Genomic DNA, 19,590 nt, shown 5'->3' with positions numbered 1-19,590 from the left:
AGTACAATGCACAATCCTGCTTTCCACAATTTGAGTACAATGCACAATCCTGCTTTCCACAATTTGAGTACAATGCACAGTCCTGCTTTCCACAATTTGAGTACAATGCACAATTCTGCTTTCCACAATTTGAGTACAATGCACAGTCCTGCTTTCCACAATTTGAGTACAATGCACAATTCTGCTTTCCACAATTTGAATACAATGCACAGTCTTGCTTTCCACAATTTGAATACAATGCACAATCCTGCTTTCCACAATTTGAGTACAATGCAGAGTCCTGGTTTCCACATCACAAAAAAAAGAAATAGAGGCACTGAAAAAGCTGCAAAAATATTTGCAAGAACTGAGAGATTATAAATATCAGAAAAGACTGAACAGACTGGGAGGAGAAAGCTGAGGTATGACCTGATAGAGGTCTTTACCATTATGAAGCAGTTTAACAAAGAGATGTTTCCACATGGATAGTTTAAATCTAAAAGTTATAAATAAGATAGGCACTAATAAATCCAATCGGGAATTCAGGAGAACATTTTTTACACAAGAGAGTGGTGAGAAATTGGAATTCAGTGCCACAGGGTGTGTTTGAGCACAGATGCATTTAAGGGGAAGCTGGGTAAACACGAGGAAGACAGGATTAGAGAATAGGCTGATGGGGTTAGATGAAGAAGGACGGCAGGAGGCTAGTGGAATACAAACACCTGCACAAACCATTTGGGCTGAATGGCCCATTTCAGTGCTGTGATTTGACGTAGTTATTAGAAGTCAAGACTGATCTGTGTTCACCTTTACCAAGATAGCTGCAGGAGTTTGAAAACCCAGGAATTGCTCTGCACAATCTGTTCATGTAGCCACCTAGTGGTTTAAGCATGATACTTCAACACCACAGGCTGTCATATTACAGTACTGGACTGGAAAGTTGCATCAAACACAGGAGAGCTGGTGTGACCAAATACCAACACAAATATTACTGAAGATTTCAGGCCTGAGTACTATTGATAAAAGATGTTTGATCAAAAAGTTGATTGAAAAGATCTAGTGATTTTAATAATATTTGGATGAGCTGTAGTTTAAATTAATTTCAATTATTGTTTAAGTTATGTAACTTATTTGCAGACTGTCCATTCTGTACAAGTGCCATCTAATTTTAAAGCAAAGTCCCACCATCTACAAAGGCAAGTAGTCTTTTTGACAGTTGTAGTTGCCTAATTGTAGAGAGGGCATTGCTTTAGATTTTGGGTGTTAGGCACCAGGCATTAATGTCATGAATAATCTTGTCGTGCTTGTTCCTTTTGAGGGGGTGGTAGAGGCAAGAACGCTCACAACATTTAAGTAGTATTTAGATGAGCACTTGAAATGCCATAGCACACAGGGCTACGGGCCAAGTCTGGAAAATGGGATTAGAATAGATAAGGGCTTGATGGCCAGCACGGACATGATGGGCTGAAGGGCCTGTTTCTGTGCTGTATAACTCTATGATTTTTGTGGAGAACACATATCAGGATCACCTCACTAAATTTTTGAAGATTATAATGGAAATTCTCAAAGCTGATCCAAATGAATTGATTATTACATCAACAACAGCAAATACAAATAAACCCCAGTGAAAGTTTGAAACCAAAAGGAAGTCAGGCAGAACATAATATATATAAAAAAATAGACAAAAGGAACCAATTGTCGAAAAATCAGATAGAATACACAACCTTGTTAACAATGATATCTACACACATCTTTATAGTTAGATATCAAGATTGTGTTCGCTAGCTATTACAATAGGGGGAAAGCTTGATCGAGGCAGGCAAGAAGTTCTACTTTTCTATTTTTTTAATTTACATTTTATTTTCATTATTTATTTATTTATTCTTTTTTATCCTTTTTCCACAGCACTGCTCCCCCCGCACCCCATCCCTACAGGGTCACCTGTCGCTGGTTACTATGTTGTGCTTTTACAGAGCACTGACCCATGTTTGGCTAGTAACACATTCTGCTATCTTCATACCATTATCAACACCTTCTTTAGTCTTTACCACTACCGTAAACATTCACTTTGTCTTGTGTCCCTGACATCTTTGTCTGTCTCTCCTTACACCCCCACCTACCGCTGACCTATCCAGCTCCACCTGCTCCACCCCCTCTTAAACAGTATAAAATCCATCACATTTCCACTTCTCTTCAGCTCTGAAGAGTCATACGGACTCGAAACGTTAACTCCGTTTCTCTCTCCACAGATGCTGACAGACCTGAGTTTTTCCAGCATTTTTTGTTTTTAATAAGGAGTTCTACAGTTTGGAGTTTTAGGGAAACTATTCTCAAAGCAACACAATCAACTACAATTCTCGTACAGTGATTATACAAAATCCAGGAGAAAGTGGATGTAGAATGGATATTTTTGACTTTAGAAGAACAAAGTCAATAGAAAAATTAATCTCATTTATTCTCCCTATACATGTATTAAATCATTATAGAACTTCATATGTTGAAGTCCCCAAAAGCTTAATGCACACTTTCAATGTTACTTTTCGATATTTGACTTGCTTTTCATTCTGCATTTCAATATGAAAGCAGCAGAAACTCACAGGTTGTAAATAACAGGAAACGGAGCAAAGAAACTGAAATGTGCATCTCAGCTCTTTCTGGGGTTTCAGTCCGCAGTCCTAGATCATCATCACCAGGTGCAGCTCTCAGTTGAGGTTGTGGTGTAACGTTTATTCTGTAGCAAGAGTCCCGCCCCCAGAAATAAGGACGCAGCTTTTATGCATCCTCTTTCTCAGTCACATAAAACTCAAAAAAAAACGTTGGACCTGCAAGGCTTAATGTATTTTGTGATTGTAAAACGGAAACCATGTGGGGATTTGTAATTTCTATCTGTGAGCACTAGGGAGATATAACGTCAGCTTGTAAGCTCAGTAAATCCCAATTAACACATTCGTCTCCGAATCAGGTTTGCGTTCAAGACCCACTGTAGATAAAATCTACACTTCCAGTACAGTACAAAGAGAGCGCTGCACTGTCGGAGCTGCTACCTTTGGTAGAGTTATTGAACCATGGCCCCATCTGCTCTCCAGGGTGTATGTAAAGATCCCATGGCGCTGTTTCGAAGATGAAAATGTGTATTCTTCCATAGCCTTCGGCCAATATTTATCCCTTAGCCAAAATCACTAAAGGCCATTATCTGATTATTAAAATTGCTGTTAGTGGGACTTTGCTGTGCGCAATTTTGCTGCCGCCTTATATTAAAACTGTGGCTATACTTCAAAAATACTTAACAGGCTGAAAGCGCAACCTGAGGCCATGAAAGTTGCCGAAACAATTCAAGTCCTTTCTTTCTTGCTCTTTCAATGTGTAGCGTTACACAAGTTACACTTGGAACTAAAAATTGACATGATTTTGCAAACTATTATTAATCTAAGTGCCTCATTTTAAGCAATTAAATTTCAAGCATTAGGTCTGATTGATCCATTAATATTATTTTTGCACTTTCACTTTAAGATGCTTACATTCCATTTATCTATATATGTCAGTAAAGTAAATCTTAGCAATTAAAAGAAATTTCTATATCTATTGTACTCATTGTTATTCGAGAAACATCAATCAAAGGATCATTGTTAAGGGAAGGAGTTCATTTGTTTAAATATTTCCAATATGAAGTACTCCCTAAATTGACGGAGTATGAAACAATGATTGTCAATCTGTCACACAGGCCACATTGATAGATTCATTGCAACTTTTCATTTCCATAGAGCTGCCAAGCAGACAGAGCAACTCCACAAAAACCTCCAACAGCTCAGAAGGAAACTCCTGCAAATCTGCACATTGCCCAGCTCTGAATGACGAGGAGGTATGTGAGGTGGGAATGTTCAGTGACAAGGAGCACTGTCATTCTCCCAACCAGAACTGCATTTTCCTAGCTTGGATGATTCCTGCCATCAACAAGGGTGGACTCGGATGTTCAGCAACCTGACCATCTGTCCTGATTCTCTTGCAGCTGATGCTGCTTTAATGTTTATTTCAATGGGATATAATTTGAATACAAACAGCTTAGAAAAAATGTAACGCGAACATAGTTTTTTGGTTATAATTTTAGCCAGTTGTTTTCTACCCATGTCTCCTGGCTTTTGTTGGGTTGTTACATGGATTTTAGGTGCTTTCTGGAATCTCCCCAAAGTGATTTTTCATTTGAGAGTCCGAATAATGAATGTACAAATCACAGCCCAATCTGTCTTAACTAGATAAATACACACATTCTGGCAACTGTAGCAAACAGAGCAACAATCAAATCTTCAGATCTCTGGGTCTGTCCAGTTCATTACCACAGTGTGAGTTCATGTGCATGTTTTATTTTTGCTTAAGTAATACATGTACCACATTTTACAGACCCAAACCTTATTGTTATACATTATGACACAAAGAAACACACTTGAGTCCTGACATTCAATTTAATGGCACATTGAAGGAACAGTTACATATAATACTGAAAGAAAATACAGTTAAACCCATTTTCGTTGTACAGAATAGAGCTTCAAATACATTTGTGGACTGTTAAATACATAAAATAGAATATAATAAGTTTATTCAGGAAAATAGCAATCAATTCTTTCATTTCTAAGATGGGAAATGTTCAGAAAGTTCCCTTTCTGGGTGTTATATTCCTAGTGGAAAATTGTCTCAAATTTAAAATTCTCATCCTCTGTTCAGATCCCTCCATAATCTCAGTTCTCTCAATCTCTGCAACTTCCTCCAGCCCTACAACATTCCAAGAACTCTGTTCCTCCAACTGTGGCTCCTTACACACTCCCCACTCCCATTGGCCCATTAGTGGTGGTCCGCCTTCAGCTGTCCAGGCCCGATGCTCTGGGCTTCCTTCCCTAAACCCTTTCATCCCTTCACCTCCTTGGAAAGCCCCCCACCACCCCTCCCCACCCTCCTTAAAATCTATCTCTTCAACAAGCTTTTAGCTGCTAATATTTGACTCAATGTCAATGTTTTGTTTGGTCACACTCCCGTGAAGCCCCTTAGGATATTTTTGTGCATTAAAAGTACTACATAAATGTAAGTTGATGCCTGAGAGTCTGGTAGATTCAACTGTGGCATTCAAAAGGAACTGGATCATTATCTGAAAAGGGGAAAAGGTGGGGGAGTGGGACTAGGTGGGGGAGTGGGACTAGGTGGGGGAGTGGGACTAGGTGGCTGCCCCTGCAGACAGCCAGCATGGATACAAAAAAATGAATGGCCTTCTTCTGTGCAGTAACTATTCAATGATTCTATGATATAACACAGAACACGTATTCTGGAACTCTGTATATTTGTAACTGAAAAGCTTTGTTCTATGATCCAGAATACCCATCATTAGAATGTAAGCCTAAAGTTTTTCAATATTAAAGGATACCATGTGAATATTATATGCTTTAGAATGGATATTTCCAATTTGTATCACAGTTAAGGAATATTTACAGTATTTACAACAATATGCTTCTATGAATCTACCTATGGCGTACTATTTAGAACCTGAAGAATCTTTTATAGCAACAACATTTTGCAGAGATTTTCATACAATACTACCTTCAACATTAGTTTGACCAATATCTACCAACAAACTAGTATATCATTTAAAAATTTATATCAATCTTTAAAAATGAGGAATTATTTTCAATACTTCTTAAACACAGATCAGAAGTGAAATATTGTTAAAATGTATTCAAGTAGACTGAAGATCAAAACCTGAAATTTACAAATCTGATTTGCAAAGAAATTTTTGAAAATTGAAATATTCAATGTCAATCGTTCATCATGGGAAAATCCTGAAAAAAAGAAATTAAACCGTGATTGTAAATTAGCACATCCTTATATAAAGAATTTCAAGCAGCTTGCAATATAATCAGAAGCCTTGTAAATATAATATATTTGTTTACTGGTTTGTTGAGAAATGTTTGTGTTAAATATTTTTAATGATATGATTTGAGAGTTTTATTGTTATTGTCCTCATCATCCCTCCATCTATGTAAGAAGATGGACATGCAGCAAATCAAATCCATTGGGGATGAGGTAGATTCATGTGGTGCACTTTTGGTGATGGCTGAAGAGACCAAAAACTACCCAACATGGAACTTGAATCCAGAACCCTGGGACTAAGAGTCACAATGCTCTCCTTACTGAGCTAGCTGTCTAGTGATTTGTATCCAATTGTTTATCACAGAGAAAAGGTTTTATTGGTTGAATTAAGTTTCACAGTTCAACTCTCAACAATTATAAATGGCACCTTATATGTGAAAAGATGAACATTTTGAGGTTTACCTTAGTTTGAGACCCATATGGTAGAAGTCATCAACCCATTGAAAACCAAAGATTTAAAAAAGAGGATTCGCAAGGATAATATAATTACTGGAAGTGAACTTGGTGGCTCATCTTTGATAGAAAGGAAACAAAATACGTTAATGCAAAATTCATATCATTAAAACCATCATTGTGAAAGTATATCTAGTTTATGTAAAACAGGAGTATTAAGGATTAGTCACACCAGCGCCTTTGTTTGGACAGCCAGTAGCGTCCCAACTCTGGGTGGACATATTCCTGAAGGTTTCATCACATATCCTCCTGTCTCTGCAACCAGTAAATCAGATTCCTTCTCCACCTCCAATATTTTTATAACTACTGAATAAAATGTTCCAATGAGATGAAAAATACACATTTTTTTCTCTCAGGTTTCTCGCAGAAGTGCCTAGGAGATTAATCTTTAATTCTTGGAGACTCCAGGACAATCCTGGAGGGGTGGCAACCCTAATCTTTAGTGATAAATTCACACTGGTTGGGTTTCAGATAGTTACAACAATGATCGGTCAGGAAATGAAGCTTAAAAAGCTGCCAGGAAATTGACTCAATGTTAACAAAAAGTCTGTACTCTTCACTTACTTAAAAACCTCATCAGTATCCTGAGATGAGTGCTATGTTTTTGTATGTCTAACATGCACAAAACTGCACTTAGTTTGTTGTGCGACTGGCAATGTAACTTGACCCATTAATTTGCCCCACTCTGTAAGAGCAGCGTTAAACTGCAGCTGTCAGTATGGAGCAGCTCACAGGCAATAGACTCTGAATACAATTGCCAACTCCAGGTGTCTATTTCGGTAACAGAACCATGAATATATCTGCACAGTTCTGCTCAATGTTCTTCAAAGCCCAGCTGATGTTCAACATTAAAAAGTTTACTGGGCTCTCAGTTTGCTGCTACTCTAAAATTTAACCAAAAATAAAGTTTGAATCACAACACAGTTTCTGACAAGCTGAAGATGAAGTCACTTGGTGTTAAGGCGTTTGTTGAGAGGTAAATATTGGCCAGGACACTGGATGTACCCAGTTTCAAAGAAGAGTCATATTAGATGTGAAACGCTAACTCTATTTCTCTCTCCACAGATGCTGCCAGGTGTGCTGAGTTTTTCCAGCATTTTCTGTTTTTATTGCACCAGATGTATTTTCCTGCTCCAAGTGTCACACCATTATAATTTGGACATATATGGGTTCCCCATGGTTCCTGGTTAGAATCCTGAAACTCCCTACCTACCAGCACTGTGAAAGCACCTTTACCACACACACACACACTGGAGCTGTTCAAGAAGATGACTCAAAGGCAATTAGGGAATACCTGCTGGTGTTGCCAGTGATACCTGTATCCCCAGAACGATTAATAGAGCTAGAGAGTCATTTACAGCACAGAATGAGGCCATTTGGCCCATCAGGTCTATGCCAGCTCCCCATAGAGCAACCCAGACAGTCTCACTCCTCCCACTCGATCCCCTAGCCCTGCAAGTTTATTTCCTTCAAGTGCCCATCCAATTTCCTTCTGAAATCATTGATTGTTTCCACGTCCACCACCCTCGTGGGCAGTGAGTCTTACATCTCCCCTGCATCTCTTTCCTAAAATCTTAAATCTGGGTCCCCGAATCCTTGTACTATCAGCTAATGGGAAGAACTTTTCCTTGTCTACCTTATCCAAACCTGCCGTAATCTTGTACACCTCTATCAATTCTCCCTTCAAGCTCCTTTGCTCCAAGTAGACCTAATCTTGTAACTAAACCACTCCCCTCACCCACCATTTCCCGGAACCATTTTGGTAAATCTCCTCTGCACTCTCACAAAGACCTTCACATTCTTCCTAAAGTCTGCTGATCAGAACTGAACACAATTCTCTAGTTGGGGCCTAACCAGAGCTTTATAAAGATATATCATAACTTCTCTGCTTTTGTACTCAATGTCTCCATTTATGAAACCCAAGGTCCCATATGTTTTTCTAACCACTCTCAGTATGTCCTGCCACCTTCAAGGATTGATGCTAATGCATTTCTAGGACCCTCTGATCCTACACACTCTTTAGAATGGTGCAATTAAGTCTATATTACCTCTCCCTATTGCTTCTGCCAAAATGCATCACCTCACACTTCTCTGTATTAAATTCCATCTGTCACTACCTGTCCATTCTGATAGTCCTGTTGCAAGCAATTCCTATCATCCTCACTGGTTCCACTCCTCTAAGTTTAGTATCATGGGCAAATTTTGAAATTTTACTGTATTCCAAGATCCAAATAGATAGGGCAAGAAAAGGGCAGTGGTTCTAGCACTGAGCCTTGGGGAACACAACTGTCTGCTACTAATAATAACAATAAATTATGTGTATGTGTGAATTACATGTTCCCCCTTTATCCATGTTATTTGTTACTTCCTCAAAGAACTCCAATAAATTAGTTAAACATGATTTCTGTTTCACAAAACCATGTTGACTCTGCCTGATTGCATTGAGATTTTCTTAGTGCTCCCTTATAACCTCCTCCTTAATAATAGATTCCAGAAATTTCCCTATGACAGATGCTAAACTAACTGGCCTGTAGTTTTCTGCTTTCTGTTTCCCTCCTTTCTTAAATAGAGGAGTCACATTTGCTATTTTCAAGAATCAAGGGAATTTTGGAAAATTAAAACCAATGCATTGACTATCTCCATAGCCAATTCTTTTAGGCCCCTATGATGAAGCCTTTAGTTCTAATAGTTTTCTCAGTACACTTTTCCTGGTGATGGTAATTGATTTAAGTTCCTCTCTCCCTTCCATCTCTTGATTTACAAGTATTTCTGGGATGTTATTTGTGTCCTCTACTGTGAAGACAGACACACAATATCTGTTCATATCTGCCATTTCCTTGTTTCCAATTATTAATTCCCCAGACTCACTCTCTAGAGGACCCATGCTCACTTTAGTTACTCCTTTCCTTTTTTAGTACTTGTAGAAACTTTTGCTATCTGTTTTTATATTTCTAGTTAGGTTTCTCTCATTCTCTAATTTCTCCCCATTTATTAATTTTTTAGTCATTCTATGCTGGTTTTAAAATTCTGTCCAATATTCTGACCTACCACTAATCTTCACAGAATTGTATGCTTTTTCTTTCAATTTGATATTATCTTTAACTTCCTTAGTTAGCCACAGGTGGTGCAATCCTCTCCTAGAGTCTTTCTTTCTTACTGGAATGTATCTTTGCTGAACATTAAGAAATATCTCCTTAAATGTCTGCCACTATATTTCCACTGACCTACCCCATAACCTATTTTCACCATTTACCTTAGGCAGCTCTGATTTCATACCCTTGTAAATGCCTTTATTTAAGACACTGGTCTTAGACCCACTCTTCTCTTCCTCAAACTAAATGTGAAATTCAATCATGTTATTATCACTGCTACCTGGAGGCTCCTTGACTATGAGGTCATTAATTAATCCTGTCTCATTGCAGGCTACCAGGTCTAGAATAACATGCTCCCTGGTTGTCTCTAGAATGTGCTGCTCTAAGAAATTGTCCTGAAAACACTCTGTGAACTTATTTTCCAGGCTACCTTTGCTGATCTGATTCACCTAATCTGTATGTAGATTAAAATCACTCATGATAATTGCAGTGCCTTTCTTAGAAGTCCCCATTATTTCTTCCTGTATACTGTGTCCTTCTGTGCCATTACTGCTAGGAAGCCTGTAAACACAATGTCCACAATGGACTTCTTCCATTTGTTATTTCATATCTCTACTCAAACTGATTCTACATTTTCATCTTTAGAACTAAGGTCATCTCTCACCATTGTATCTATGTTATCCTTAATTAACAGAGCAACCCCGCCACCCTTTCCAAGCCTCCTGTCCTTCTGAAATGTCAAGCATCTTTGAATATTCCAGTCCCAGCCTTGGTCACCTTGCAACCGTGTCTCTCTAATGGCCATCAGGTCCTAATTATTTATTTCCATTTGAGCTGACAATTCATCTGTTTTGCTACCGGCATTCAGATACAGAGCCTTTCGTTCTGTCTTCTTGCTATTTTTGCAAAATCTTTTGTGTTGATATGAAATGTTTACTTTAATCACATGGTCACTAAGCAAATACATTCGATGTTTGACTGTAAATTGCCGCGAGGTGGGGATGAAAGATTTGCAATAGATTTCGTTGTTTGAAGTAGGAACCTGTACATACCATCGTCAGAATCCACTTGGAGACACTCCTGTTGCAGTTTTCTGGCTGTGAGAATTTACAAAGAAAGTGATAGTTATCAAAGTGTAGTTCAGCATACAGCTCTTATTTGAATTGATGACCGAGCCTTAAACTATATTTCTGACTCATTCCCGTTTTCAAAGTTGTGTCTCAGTTCTGGTCCGGTCTATCTGACCCTCCGAATTGACTGGCAGAGACCACAAGACGGAAATGGATTTGGAAGCTGAGGATGTCTAGAATCCAAATGATATTAACTATATTTTGCTATGCACATTAGCATTATATTTTGCCAGGCACATTAACATTATATGAGTGTGTGCACAGGTTTAGAAGGCGGTGCTTTATATATTATCCGTATTTTTTAAGCAGAGGGAGCTTTATTGAGGCGATAATATTATATAATTTAAAACCAACCTTTCTCTTTTGACATGACTGATGTCGTTCTCTTGGACTTTTCCAGATCCGCTTGACAGGTAAATGAATTTCCATCGTCCCAGCTTTTTAACGAGGTCCTCATTTGACTGACCAAGCTGTAATAGCCTCCCTCTCCCACTGCCGCGCCAAACTTCAGGGAATTGCCCTCGCTGACAGAATGGCTGGATGCATTCCATGTCACAATGAGCGAATCCGGGTAAAAAGATGTCAACAAACAGCCAAGGCTGACATTTTCCCCTCTCTCAATATCTGTTGCAGAGGGCGGCAGGATGAATGCACTGGGGGCAGTTATTGCGTGATCTGGAAATATTAAATCAACATCAGTGAGCGGAAAATAATGTTAAAAACAATGTTGGAGCTTAACCAACAGAATGTTGCCGGCATTAGTAATCATTTGGTGGGATAACTCCTCCAGAGAATGTTTTATAGAAAGATTTCCCAAAACGCTGTACAGCCAATGTAGTTTTGTAACGAATTCTGATTAAATATTGCACCGGCATTCTCATGGAAATGTTTGCAAACTTTACAATCTGACACATGGAGATGTGCGTTATCTAATGTGGCAAGTTAACGGGTTTCACATCAGAGTCATGTTCCCGCATAAAAATTATTATTTTTTCATTCAGTCACTACGTTCATGTGTTACGTTTCACTTAAACACTGTACTGTCCTTTTTAATGTCGTTTATTGAGAAAATTATATGGAATTTATTGAGATTTATTCTGCTAAAGGCCATCACTAACCATTGAATAATTGAAGACTTGTGAAAGTCCACAACTATAGAGTGATATTGGGGGACTTTAACTCCCTGATATCGATTGGGAGAGCGTTAGAGTAGAGGGTAAGGAGGGGGAGGAATTTCTGAAATGTGTTCTGGAGAAATTCCTGGACCAGTATGTCCTGGGGCCAACTAGAATAGAGATATTTGCTGGAACTGCTGCTGGGAAATGAGGTGGGGCAAGTGTCTGTGGGGGAACATTTGGGTAGAGTGATCGTGGCATCACAAGCTTTAGATTAGTAATGGGGAAGAGGGAGGAATGATCTAAATTAAATCCAACTAGAGTAAAATTGATCCAAAAGCTGTCAGGAAAAGCAGTAATAGAACAGTGATCTTTAAGGAGGAAATGTTCCATACATTGCAAGAAAGCCAGGGGAAACCAAGACCACAGCACCTTGGATGATGAGAGAGATAGTGAATATGATAAAAAAGAGGTTTTAAGATACCTGTCAGACAAATTCTTTAAGGGAGAGCCAGGGCAAATGCAATATGTTGAGAGGGCAAGTGAAAAGGCAAATAAGATGAGCAAAGAGAGAATAAGAGAATAGAAAGGAGCTAATATGAAAGGGAACCTAAAAGTCTTTTACCGACATGTAAATAGGTATTGGATAGTAAGAGTTGAGGTGGATCCTATTAGTGCCAAAGATGGTGATATATGATTAGAAGTACAGGGCAAGGCTAGAATACTTAATGAGCCCTTTGTATTGGTGTTTACTAAAGAAGAGGATGCCAACAAAACCATGGAAGAGGCGGAGGTGGTAGAGTTATGGGATGGGCTGAACATTGCTAGGCAGGATGTACTGAAAAGGCTGGCTATGCTTAGAGTGGATAAGTTGTTTGGTCTGGATAGTTTGCATCTTGGGTTGCTAAAAGAAGTGGGGGTGGAGATGGTCGATGCACTTGCCATTCTCTTCCAATCCTCCCAGAAACGGCAGAGATACCAAAGGATTGGAAAATGGCAAATGTGGCAGAAAGGATGTAAGAATATTGCTAGTAATCAAAGGCTGGTCAGTTTAACATCAATTGTGGGTAAGGTTTTAGAAACAGTAATCAGGGAAAAGAATCAACTGGCACTTGGAGACATTTGAGTAAGTTAAGCAGAGCCAGCAATGAATTTGCAAAAAGCAGAGCATGCTAGACTAATCTAATTGAATTTTTGATGAGTTAACAGAGGAGGTAATAAATAGAATCATTGAATAATTACAGCATAGAAGAAGACCATTTGGTCCATTGTGCACATGCTGGCTCTCCTAAGGTGCAATTCATGTACTTCCACTCCCCCACCCTCTCCCCACATCACTGCACGTTCCTCCTTTGCAGGTATTTAGAAAATTTAGAAAATGTAGAAAGGTTCACAGCAAGGAGGGAGGCCATTGTACCCATCCTGTCTGCTCCAGCTGAAAAATGAGCCACCCAGCCTATTCCCATTTTCCAGCACTTGGGCTGTAGCCCTGGAGGTTACAGCACTTGAGGTGCATATCCAGACACCATTTAAAGGAGTTGAGGGTGTCTGCCTCTACTGCCCTTTCAGGCAGCAAGTTCCAGACCCCTACCACCCTCTGGGTGGAAAGATTTTTTCTCATCTCCCCTCCAATCTTTCCACCAATCACTTTAAATTTATGCCCGCTAGTCACTGAACTCTCTGCTAAAGTAAATAGACCCTCCCTATCCAGGCCCCTCACAATTTTGTACATCTCAATCAAATCTCCCCTCAGCCTCCTTTGTTCCAAGGAGAACAACCCCAGCCTATCCAATCTTTCCTCATAGCTGCAATTTCCCAGTCCTGGAAAAATCCTCATAAATCTCCACTGTCCCCTCTCTAATGCAATTACATCCTTTCTGTAATGAGGTGACCAGAACTGCACACGATACTCAGGCTGTGGCCTTACTAATGTTTTATACAGTTCCAACATAACCTCCTTGCTCTTATATTCTGTGCCCCAGCTAATAAATGAAAAGATTTCATATGCCTTCTTAACCACCTTATCAACCTGTCCTGCTACCTTCAGGGATCTGTGAACATTCAATCCAAGGTCCCTCACTTCCTCTACACCTCTCAGTATTCTCCCATTTATTGTGTAACCCTTTGCCTCATTTGACCTCCCCAAATGCCTCACCTCACACTTCTCTTGGTTGAATTCCATAGATATTGTCCAAATGCATTTTAAGAAAGTGTTTGACAAAATGCCACTTAAAAGCTGGTGATCAAAAATCAGGCTCGTGGAATTGGGAGGGTCAGTGGCAGCTTGGATAAAAAATTGGCTTAAGAACAGAAAACAGTGAGTTGTGGTAAATGGTTGTTTTTCATACTGAAGCATGTAGACAGTGGTGTTCGCCAAGGGTCAGTGCTAAGACCATTGCTTTTTCATATATGAAAATGACTTGCATATCGGAATATTGAGTAAAATTTCAAAATTTGCCAATGATACCGAACTTGGAGGCATGGCAAACAGTGAGGATGACACCCATTGACTGCAACAGGGCATAGATTCGCTAGCAGATGGGCAGACAAAAGGAAGATGGAATATAATGCAGAAAACTGTGAGCTGATGCATTTTGCAGTAGAGATAGGGAGAGGCAACATAGACATGAAGACAAAGTTCTGAAGTGGGTGCAGGAGAGGGATTTGGGGGTTCAGGTGTGTCAATCTTTGAAGGTGCCAGGGCACATCAAGACACTAGTTAACAAAGCATTTGGGATCGTTAGCTTCATACATAGAGGCATTGAGCACAAAAGCAAGGAAGTTATGCTGAACCTTTATAAAGATCTGGTTAGACCACAACTGAATTGTGTTCATTTCTGTTCACCATATTTTAGGGAGGATGAGAGGGTCTTTGAGAAGATGCAGAGGATATTTACCAGGATGGTTTCAGGGATGATTTTTGAATATTAGGTTGGGTTGGAGAAGCTGGGGTTGTTCTCTTTGGAGAAAAGAAGATTGAGGGGAGATTTGATAGAGGTGGACAGGATTATAACAGGTTTAGACAAGGTAAACAAAGAAAAGCTATTCCCAATAGCTGATGGTACAAGGAGTGGGGACACAGATTTAAGATTTTGTACAGAAGATGCAGGGGGAATGTGAGGAAGAGCTTTTTTTAACAGATGGTGGTATGGTGGTGGAAACAGAGGCTAGGAATCATGCGACAAGTATAGATTAGGAATCCTTTGGCGAGTAACTCATCTCCTGACTCCCCAAAGCCTGTCCACCATCTACAAGGCACAAGTCAAAAATGTGACAGAATACTCCCCACTTGCCTGGATGAGTGCAGCTCCTCCAACACTCAAGAAGCTGGACACCATCCAGGACAAAGCAGCCCCGCTTGATTGGCACCACATCCACAAACATTCACTCCCTCCACCACCGATGCACAGTAGCAGCAGTGTGTACCATCTACAAGATGCACAGCAGGAATTCAACAAGGCTCCTTAGGCAGCACTTTCCAAACCCATGACCAATGCCATCTAGAAGGACAAGGGCAACAGATACATGGGAAAATCACCACCTGGAAGTTCCCCTCCAAGTCACTCACCATCCTGACTTGGAAATATATCGCCATTCCTTCACTGTCGCTGGGTCAAAATCCTGGAACTCCCTCCCTAACAGCACTGTGGGTGTACCTACACCACATGGACTATAGCTCACCACCACCCTCTCAAGGACAACTAGGGATGGGCAATAAATGCTGGCCTAGCCAGCAAAGCCCACAACCCGTGAATGAATTGTTAAAAATCAATGATTTCAAAAGGAAATTGGATGGGCACATAAAGGGAATATAGCCCCAGGGTTACAGGGATAGAGTGGGGGATTGGGGCTGACTGGATTGCTCTACAGGAGGCGGCAGGGATTTGATGGGTCAAAATAGCCTCATTCTGGTGTAATGACTCAACGAGCCCATAACCCTGAGTATCACTTTAAGGATGTCCCAGTCCTAATGCTACCCAAAGATAAAAACAAAAAACTGTGGATGCTGGAAATCCAAAACAAAAACAGAAATACCTGGAAAAACTCAGCAGGTCTGGCAGCATCGGCGGAGAAGAACAAAGTTGACGTTTTGAGTCCTCATGACCCTTCACCAGAACTAAGTAGAAATAAGAATATTTCACCCCTTTCCTATTTCTACTTAGTTCTGTTGAAGGGTCATGAGGACTCAAAACGTCAACTCTTTTCTTCTCCGCCGATGCTGCCAGACCTGCTGAGTTTTTCCAGGTATTTCTGTTTTTGTTTTGGCTACCCAAAGATAGATCTGAATTGGTAAACAATCTGATATAAATTTACAATCCAAACTTCAAGTTCTCATCAATATTTAGGAAATGGTTGTCAGTTCATATAGCTTCAGATTATTAATGGTGACTAATCTAATGCAATATTAGAAATTTACAAGAAATTAATTCAAGAAATTCCTAGAAATTAGCAGCTAACAAAATGTTATTTCTGATTTGGAAACGTCATGTGAAGTGTCAGCTGTATTAAATGTCCCAATGTTAGTGATTGCAGGTATAGGGAAATCGAATCTAAAAGATAACTAACTGAGCTAATGGAAATGATTTAAAAAACAATCTGGTACTATGGACATGAGGGCTGAGCTAATATACTTCCATAATAAAAAGCAACATACTGCAGAAGGTGAAAATCTGAAATAAAAACAGGAAATGCTGGAAAAACTCAGCAGGTCTGGCAGCATCTGTGGAGAGAGAAACAGAGTTAACGTTTCGAGTCTGACAGGACTCTTCTTTGGAATTGTGCCATTAAGAGTCATACAGAATCAAAACGTCAACTCAGTTTCTCATTGCACATGGAACCCAGAGTAATTCCGTAACCTACACCCAGAGTAATTCCGTAACCTACACCCAGAGTAATTCCGTAACCTACACCCAGAGTAATTCCGTAACCTACACCCAGAGTAATTCCGTAACCTACACCCAGAGTAATTCCGTAACCTACACCCAGAGTAATTCTGTAACCTACACCCAGAGTAATTCCGTAACCTACACCCAATGTAATTCCATAACCTACACCCAGAGCAATTATGTAACCCAGACCCAGAGTAATTCTGTAACCTACACCCAGAGTAATTCCGTAACCTACACCCAGTGTAATTCTGTAACCTACACCCAGAGTAATTCCATTATCTACACTCAGAGTAATTCCGTAACCTACACCCAGAGTAATTCCGTAACCTACACCCAGAGTAATTCCGTAACCTACACCCAGAGTAATTCCGTAACCTACACCCAGAGTAATTCTGTAACCTACACCCAGTGTAATTCCGTAACCTACACCCAGAGCAATTATGTAACCCAGACCCAGAGTAATTATGTAACCCAGACCCAGAGTAATTCCGTAACCTATGCCCAGAGTAATTCCGTAATTTACTCCCAGAGTAATTCCGTAATTTACTCCGAGTAATTCCGTAACCTACACCCAGAGAATTATGTAATCCAGACCCAGAGTAATTCCGTAACCTACTCCGAGAGTAATTCCGTAATTTACTCCCAGAGTAATTCCATAACCTACACCCAGAGTAATTATGTAACCCAGACCCAGAGTAATTCCGTAACCTACACCCAGAGTAATTATGTAACCCAGACCCAGAGTAATTCCGTAACCTACACCCAGAGTAATTATGTAACCCAGACCCAGAGTAATTCCGTAACCTACACCCAGACTAATTCCGTAATTTACTCCCAGAGTAATTCCGTAATTTACTCCCAGAGTAATTCTGTAACCCTCTCCCAGAGTAATTATGTAACCTACTCCCGATGTAAATTTATTGCTAAATGTTTTTCTTACTTGTCAGTGTTGTGTTGGGGGGGTCAAAGAGTCAAGTCAAATGTTTTATAGAAAAGCAAAGTTGCCTTCAAATATAGTGTTTGCCATTAAATCAATGATCATTACTTTCAAGTTTTTAAATGTGTAATTAATACAATTGCCTAACATGTAACAGGAAAAGACGAAAAAGAGCACACAAGAGAGGAATTGGAACATACTCTGATGTAGCGCAATTCTCCAGTATCGGATTAAGTTCTAGAGTTTGTGTGGGTGCAATTTATTGGGAATCAAGGACTGGAAACAGACTAATATTGACCAATAACATTGACATTTTTATGAAGTATCACAATATCTTGTACAGTCGGATAAGCTGCAATGATTAGTCCCAGGTTTTGATAAGTGGTTGGTGAATCTTGATAAATGCCCTGAAGGATCAGACCCGAAACGTTAACATTAACATTAACTCTGTTTCTCTCCACAGACCTGAGTTTTTCCAGCATTTTCAGTTTTGATTTCAGATTTCCAACGTCCGCAGCATTTTGCTTTTATCTTTGATAAATGTTATTGTTGGGCATTGTTGACAAAGTTAGAGCTTCACAAATTAAAGGGAGCGAGAGGGAGAGAGGTTCACTCATCAGGGCGGTTATTGGGCTGGTCGGGTCTCCCGCACTGAAACCTCAACCTCGTGTCTTCACACGAGGCCGAAACTCTGTCATAGATTAGATTCTGCTTCCCATCTGCAGATTATAGAGATCATTTCATTGAAGCAAATTCACCCTGATATCTGCCTTAAATTTAGTTTTCACTTATTTATAAATGTATTAAGCCCTCATTTAATTTCTATTTCTCTGAACTTGCCAGGTTAACTTCAGATTTCATGAAGACTGAAGTCAATCTTTCGGTTTGGTGCAAAGTGTAGATAAAGTAGAAGATAACTGGGTGAGCTCAGTCTCTGACTGCTGACTAGACACATCCTCCACCCCTCCGCCCTTCCTAACTACTGCCCCATCTTTTAATCCTCTGTTTTTCGCTGAAGCCCCTCGGGTGGAAGAGTCATGTTGGACACCAAACATTAACTCTGTTCCTATCTCTCGGACGCTGCCAGACTTGCTGAGTTTTCCCACCATTTTCTGTTTTTATTTTAGTTAAGAGAAACCATTATTTCCCTGAGAATGCGGTCGGGTACAGGTATAAGCAAGGTCTGGACAAGCATGAACCAATTGATGGTTTAAAATCACAATCCGGTAGCTTGCTCGTCACTTCTTTTTAAAACGTCCAGGGATTTCTCTAACCCGACGACATTCTCAAACTGCTTTGATTGGATAAGAATTCACGTTCGCTGGATTACTGCCTCATTACCGTTACAGCCGTGTGATCAATCAAGATCCAGTCAGTCACACACCAATGATACCTTCAGCAGGCCCAATGGGGTTTCGCCTGGGTTACAGTTATACAGCCCAGCATGAGTTCAACGTGATTTGAGGCTATCCCTCACATCTCTGGTTCCAGGTACTCAAACCTCAGATCTCGATTCAGCCTAACAGAACTTTGAAGTCAGTGTGGCAAGTTAGTAAAATATTAGTTTAAATTGGGCCTTAATTTGAATGTGAAAGACATCCGTGCTATCTCATTTAATTTCACTTAAGTGACTTGTTAAAACGGGGCTCAGGGCGAGTGACCAATAATGACCAATAATCCCGAATCCATTTACTCATTGCCCTAGCCAGTTTGATATTTTGCCTGATTCGACTCAGTTTTTCTCGTCGTGGAAACTTAATTGAAACGGATCTCCTATTCCAATTAGGGTATTGGGATTAAAATAGTGGATTAGTGCGAAACTAAATGAATGAAGTAAGGATAAAACAAAAAATAATTATTTAAATCGGTAAGTCAATTTATCCGCAATTTCAGATTTGTACAAATAACTGACTGGAGTCAATGGTCAGCAGAAGATTAGAAAAAAAGCAAAACATCACTTCCACACAGAACCCAACATAGATTTCAACACAAAGCCAACATAAATTTTTGACATAGAGCTCAATGCAGCGGATACCTAGAGAAGCGAGGGACAATATTAGTTTGCACAAAGAGTCTTAAAATATT

General features: G+C 39.8%; 1 protein-coding gene across 1 annotated transcript in view; it reads right to left on the bottom strand.

Annotated features, from left to right (window-relative positions):
- Positions 1-3,688: 3,688 nt before the first annotated feature.
- LOC144690326 (immunoglobulin lambda-1 light chain-like) overlaps positions 3,689-19,590 on the bottom strand; it is a 28,469-nt gene continuing 12,567 nt past the window's right edge. Inside the window, exons 4-7 of the mRNA XM_078557679.1 lie at positions 10,919-11,239; positions 10,487-10,531; positions 6,292-6,402; positions 3,689-5,798 (exon numbers count right to left, since the gene is read on the bottom strand). Of these exons, the coding sequence (XP_078413805.1) occupies positions 6,293-6,402; positions 10,487-10,531; positions 10,919-11,239 (476 nt within the window). The 3' untranslated portion in view covers positions 3,689-5,798; position 6,292. The remainder of the gene's footprint in view (positions 5,799-6,291; positions 6,403-10,486; positions 10,532-10,918; positions 11,240-19,590) is intronic.

Source organism: Cetorhinus maximus, chromosome 15, assembly GCF_964194155.1.
Source record: "Cetorhinus maximus chromosome 15, sCetMax3.hap1.1, whole genome shotgun sequence".
NCBI classification, from domain to species: Eukaryota; Metazoa; Chordata; class Chondrichthyes; order Lamniformes; family Cetorhinidae; genus Cetorhinus; species Cetorhinus maximus.
Note: the sequence above shows the minus strand (reverse complement) of the source record. Positions and strands in the feature narration are given on the sequence as shown.